At 56.3% G+C, this 6,000-nt stretch overlaps 1 protein-coding gene across 2 annotated transcripts in view; it reads left to right on the top strand.

Annotated features, from left to right (window-relative positions):
• Positions 1-203: 203 nt before the first annotated feature.
• TRAM2 (translocation associated membrane protein 2) overlaps positions 204-6,000 on the top strand; it is an 80,820-nt gene continuing 75,023 nt past the window's right edge. Inside the window, exon 1 of one of the 2 annotated variants that reach the window (XM_025890356.2) lies at positions 204-455. In XM_025890356.2, coding sequence (XP_025746141.1) covers positions 336-455 — 120 coding nt within the window. In that variant the 5' untranslated portion in view covers positions 204-335. The remainder of the gene's footprint in view (positions 456-6,000) is intronic. The other variant, XM_025890358.2, reaches the window with a different exon arrangement.

Here is a 6,000-nt window from a genome sequence, read left to right as displayed (position 1 = left end):
GGACCCCGCTCCCTCCCGACCCCGCGCGTCCCGGCGGCCAGAGGGTTAAGCGCGCGGGGGGGCGGGGCCGCAGCGAGGCCGGCGCGCCGAGTGCGGGCCGCGGGTGGGGAGGGGGCTGCGGCCGGGGGCGGTTCCGGGCGCCGGGGGCGGGGGCGGGGGCGGGGGCGGGCGGAGGAAGGGGGCGGGCCCCAGAAGTTGTTCGGCGCTAGGCCGGCGGGCGGGAGGGCGAGCGGGGCAGCGGGCCGGCGGGCGGACCGGGCCGGGGTTGGAGAAGTTTGCGCGGCGGCTCGAGAGCGCAGGGTGCGGGCCCCGCCGGCCGCTGCGCGCCCGCTGCCATGGCTTTCCGCAGGAGGACGAAAAGTTACCCGCTCTTCAGCCAGGAGTTCGTCATCCACAACCATGCGGACATCGGCTTCTGCTTGGTGCTCTGCGTCCTCATCGGGCTTATGTTCGAGGTGAGCGAGACTGGGGAGGGGATGCCCCCTCGCGCGTCGCCCGGCGTAGCCCTGCAGGTCCTGCGGGTCCTCCTCCGAGCCGGGGCGTCTGGCTGCCATGTACGCTCTCTGCACCCCGGCTTTGTGCACTCCGCGCCCCCTTGGCCTCCTGGTCAGCCCGGACGCCACCCCTCAGCTCTGCGGCCGCGCCAGCCTTGCCCTGCTCTGCCGCCCCCTTGAGCACCCACACTATCCTGCAGCGCTTTCTGCAGCCCTGGATCCTAAGCCTGGCCTCGAACCATCCGTAGCGCTGCCACCCTGGCCCGACCAGTGGGGTTTCCTTTCTGGTGTCCGGGAGCCAAGCCCGGAGACTCCCAGACCCGCGGTCATTGCACAATTCCCCCTCCCAAGCGGTGGCTGCCAGCTCCTCTGGGCTTTTCCAGCGGGAGGGACGCTGACTCTTTTCTACGTCCCACCTGGTTTTCCAGGTCTCATGCATCCTCACCTCTGGAACGTGCTCAGGGCGTTCACGTGTGGCCCTGACCCTGTCCCAGCAGTGCCCTTCTGCCATCCTCCCCCCCCCCCTTTTTTTTGCCCTTGCCGAAAAGGCCAGGTTTCATATACCCTTTATTACCCTGAGGACTGTCCCTTTGGATCCATCTGTGGTGGAACCAGAGCTTCTCCCCTGTTACAGGGGCAAGGAGAGGGACAGGGATATTCTCTGCTTTTAGGGGAAAGATGATTCTCTCAGAGCCGTGGGGGACAGGGGGTGGAGGGGATGGGGTCCGACCCCGGACAGCAGTGCCCTGGTGTAGGCCTCACCAAGCAGACCAAGCCGAGTTTTAGTAAGCCCGCTGGGGGTCAGAATCCAAGGGAATGACTGACTGCTCGGGAGAGGGAGAAAAATGTGATATCCAAAGTGGGAAGAACTGGAAGAAAGTGAGGATGGGCTTGCTCTGGTATATCTTGTCTTAAGAGTGAGATTACGTGAGTGACGCTCCCCTCCTCTCACCCATGTCTCCTTTGAGGCGTGCCTGGTCCTCCCTGCTGGGTAGTGCTGCTCATCTGCATTCTCAGGGATGGGTTAGGAAGCTGTAACGGCCTTGGAAACGGAGGATTCTTAGTGTGGCTAATTCCGCTTTCAGTGCCCCTCTCTCTCTGGGTTCCTTGTCTCCCCTCTGTGGATGACAAGGGTTCTCTTTGGGCCTGAAGCGGCCCTCAGGCTGGGGACATTTTCGTGGTGGTGAGTCAGGGTTGGATGTGTGAATGCATCCTCGGCTGGCCTTCAGGGTCTGTAGGAAATAAACCTGGGACCAGGATTGGGGTCTGCACTCCAGCTTTTGCTAGGGCTCCTGCCCTTCAGTTCCTCCCTCCTTCCTTCCCCCACCCCCACAGCTCTCATTGCATATTCACCCTGACTTTGTCAAGCCAGGACCGTCCCTGGGTCCCCGTCTCTGCCCTGTCACTAGTCCGGACGGAAAAATTGACTGCAGCCTCAGTTTCCCCTTGGCTAAAGAGGTTAGTAAAACCTGTCTTCCTCACAAGCTTATTGGAAGGTTCAACTGAGATCAAGCAATAAGAGCCAGAACAGATTCCACAAATGTGAAAACGCATCGCTTGTTGACGAAGCCCCGTTACTATTGATCATGGTACTAGCTTTAATGAAATAAGAATTTTGTTTTGCGCAGCCCATACCCTCAGTATCTATTTGCTGTCCTCCGTTCTAAGAGGCCTCCCGGGGCCGTGTCACCAGTCTTGGAAGGTGTGGTTGGAAAGACACACGTGACAGCTGTAGACCTCATGGGCACACTCTCTTCAGCCGGCGGGTCTCTCGCATAGCCTTGTGCCTCTCTGCTGCGTTTCGGGCAGTTGCTAAGGTTCGTGGCTCTGTGGGTTTTATTGTTGCTTCAAAGAGCTGCTTAGGGTTTGAGCTCCGTACCTCCTTCCCTCTCCTGCCTTCAGCCTTGTGGAAAGTCCTTTGCATGAAACCTGGGACTTTGTGGGAGTTGAAAAGTGCTAGGAGCCCTTACTCCCACTCCCTGACAGAGGAGGAAGGTCCGGGATTGAGGAAATAACAACAATGCCTTCCCCGGTTCCCCATCTTGGGGAATGTGGAAAGGGCCCTGGTTGAAATGCCCTGCAGACTGACTGCTTCTTCCTGTCACCCTCTATCTGCAGAAGCTTAGACCTGCAGCGGTTGGGCTTACAGGGCAGGGCACCTTTTCTAGAAGGGGCATCGGAGGTACATTGTGGGATTGTCAGTGTATGCTGGTATGTGAGAGAGAGGGCCATGCCCAAACCTCCCTTCTGAAGGACACGTGTTCTGCTGTGTTCGGCACATAGGTCCTTGTTGTCTATGCCTGACAACTGACTCTGAGGAGGTAGGAGAGAGAGTCAAGTTTTTGGAGCTCTGCTCTCCCTACCAAAAGAGCAGAAATAACTCGGTTAGTCCTAGGGACCTCAGAGAGACACATGTGGGCATCTTCACATTTGGGGTAAAGCCGGGGATGGCACCTCATAACCCAGGGATACATCTAGTTAGGGTCTTCTGGGTTCTCCCCTGGAGGTGTGGTGTATATGTAGGGACGCATGTGGGCGGGGGGCAGTCCAGCTCTTAACAAGCTTTTTCCTGGAAATGAGAATAGAAGGAGGTGGCAAGGGAAGGGGGACACAGGGAGAGAGGACGTCAGGCTGTGGGGTTTCTAATTTGGGCAGGGCTAGAGTTCCTTCATCAGAAGCTGAGTCAGGAAAACCCAGTTAGGATTCTTGCCACAAAGAGTAACTCTCCTGGCCACTCCTCCCTCGGGGTCCCCCGCCCAGCCCCTGCCGATGAGCTGGACCCCTTTGCCTCCACCCCAGGCCTCCGCAGCCCCTGGCATCCTGACTGGTCTCCATCTCACCCATGCCTTACCCCTCCCCAACTCACCCTCAGCTCGCCAGCATTTCGGGGGGCCTCCATCGCCCCCCCACCCCGGGGACCCTGGGACTTCAGTTCTATCCTCTGGGAGAGGCTGACTCCAAATTTCCTCCCTGGGGATCACTGCCTTTGGGGAACACACATGAAAGTGCCCCTCCCTCCTCCTTCTGGTTTAGTTTTGGGTCGTCCTAAAATTCCGTCTCCCATTTCCAAGGCAGAGGGCAGGTTCTTTGCCCTGCATCCAGGTTTTCTTTCCATTCCGCAAGGCCGTTTGGAATAGAGCTGTTCTGTGTAGCCACAGCACTTGGCTAAAAAATGTCAGGAATGTGGAGCTTTATTTTTTTTTCCCCCTCCTTCCCTTCCAGCTTTCTCTTTCTTAACTCTGCTTTCGGGGGAGTTGGTGCAAGTGGGAGTTTTCTACCCAGCAGCTTGGGTCTTCAGTCCTGGCTGTGGTGGAGTGCTGACCCTCCTTCGGGGTGTGGGCAGCCAGCTGGGGGGTGTGTGCGTGCGTCAGACCTGAAAGCAGCCTTCCCCTCCCCTTTCCCTTTGCTTTCCAGTGGCCTGTTCAGTGCCACGTTTCAAACTGAAACAGGCAGGGGAAGAGGAAAACTCTCTCATTAGTGAATGGAGAAAGAAAAAGGCGGCGGGGGCGAAGGCGGCGGCTGGGGGGGGGAGCATCGAACAGAGAGGAAGCAATTATACATTACCTCTAAAATGTCATTTTGAAACAGAAACTTTTTTGTTGGTTTCAAAGCTCATTTGCAGGCTCTGCTGGCTCTGTGGCAAGGAAATGTTTCTAAAATTCTAGGCCTGTCATTTGTAGGTTCGGGTCCCAGTTCGGTCTGCGATGACTTAAGGGTTCAGGACCCAGAGACCTTTTCCAGTAGTGGCTGGGTTTGCTTCTTTTGGAGGTAGCTGTGGTAGGGCTACCTTCTTCCCTGTTCCTGACTCCGTGATTGACTTGCCAGGATGATGCGTCTGCAGTGTATACAATGGGAGTCCTGTTAGTACAGGGGCTCCGTGGCACCTGTTTACATCCTCCCAGACATACAGATCGACATTACAGCCCGAAGCCAGGCTGCCACTCCTGTCTATTAGCATTGTGAAACAGTTCTGCTTCTGTTGTGTTTCTAGGAAGGAGAGGTTTATAAATGGCGCAGACCCGCGTCTGTGCACACCGGTTATTTCCTTGACTACCTTCTAATGCGCGTTTGAAGATGTTTCCCCACCAGCTTTTACAGCTTTTGACTTTATGCATCATCCTCTCTAGGCTCTGACATCAATCCTTCAGTGGTGTTTTGGAGAAATTAGCCCAGGGAAACTGAGAAGGGTGACTTACTCTCTTGGGTGCCCTTGTTCTGTGGTTGGATTTCTACACACATCGCTCAGTGATCGGAGCAACAGAGCGGAGACTGGGAGCTAGTTTTTCTCCTGGTCAAGCCTAAGTGTTAAGCCTCACCTGTGAGACATAATGGCCCATCACCCATCCCTGTGTCTTCCCTTGGCCAAAATGTGATATCCAGAAAGGTGGCGTTGATCCCTTAGTGAGTTTTTGACCCTTACTTCAGGATGAAGACTGAGACCTGTAAACATGCCTGGCACTGTGCCCGGCCCATGAGCGCTTGATCGATGGTCTCAACGACCGCGCCGATCGCTGCTGTTCTTGGCTTCATTGCTGGGTCTTGCCTGCACACCTTCCACCACCACGCTGGCTCGTGGGGCACCGGGGCTGTGTTTCATTTTAGATATGACATGTGTTGCCACGAGACCTGGCCCCCACGTTTTCCAGTGCTGGCCATTTTGCTCACCAAAGGGGATTTTTGCTCGACACTGGGTCCCTCTTTTCCCCAGGGCGCCCGGGGGACAGCTGCTCTTGCGAGAACATCTGTTTTCTCTCTGACATCCCGCTCATTAGGACCAGGGCTGTGGGTCTCTGGGCGGCCTCTGTCAGCTGTGTGGAGGGGTCAGAACCGTGAGGAGACGGCCGCGCACGCTAAGTAGGTGCCACTTTTCTCTCACTTGCTCCGTTGTCTGAGCCCTCGGTTGCTGGTTGGTTTCTCGGGGGCACTGTCCGGACCAGTCACAACAGAGCTCCTCAGTCCTGACTGTTTGTAGAGTACATGTGTTGCTATGGTGAAAACTTCACTCTGGCAGGCATGAGCTCCCTTTTGATCTGCTTGGTCGTGGGCAGGGGCCCCAGAAATCACTCCGTGGCAGAGCTGATGGACCCCCCCCCCCACCTTCCCACCCTGGTAAATGACGAAGCCAGAGGCTTGATAAGACCGGATTAGAGTTCCCAAACGACAGAAGTGCTTTCTCATCAGCGAGAGCGCTCTGAGCAGGCTTTGGTGGGAAACTGCCCCGATGCTATCTCTTCACCTTTTCATCCAGCGCTGTGTATCTGGTATCCACTGGTACCTCATGGTTAAAGAAAGGGGTGGGGGAAAAAAGGAGGAAAAGAAAACGGTAAAACTACTACCATGGCTCCTGATGCAGCCCTTCTTATTTCACAAGCCGACCTTTATCTTTTACCCAGTCTGTTGCTCCGCCTTGATTTACCTCCGCTGTCTCAAGTGTCCCGCAGTAGAGGAGAACCCAACCCAACCTCATCACAGCTGGTTGGCGTTGCGAGTTCACTGTGTGGTTTAA

This window comes from Callorhinus ursinus, unplaced genomic scaffold (genome assembly GCF_003265705.2).
Source record: "Callorhinus ursinus isolate GAN/ISIS: 27379988/994484 unplaced genomic scaffold, GSC_fseal_2.0 scaffold22, whole genome shotgun sequence".
Taxonomy (NCBI): domain Eukaryota; kingdom Metazoa; phylum Chordata; class Mammalia; order Carnivora; family Otariidae; genus Callorhinus; species Callorhinus ursinus.
This window is presented reverse-complemented; position numbering and strand designations above follow the sequence as displayed.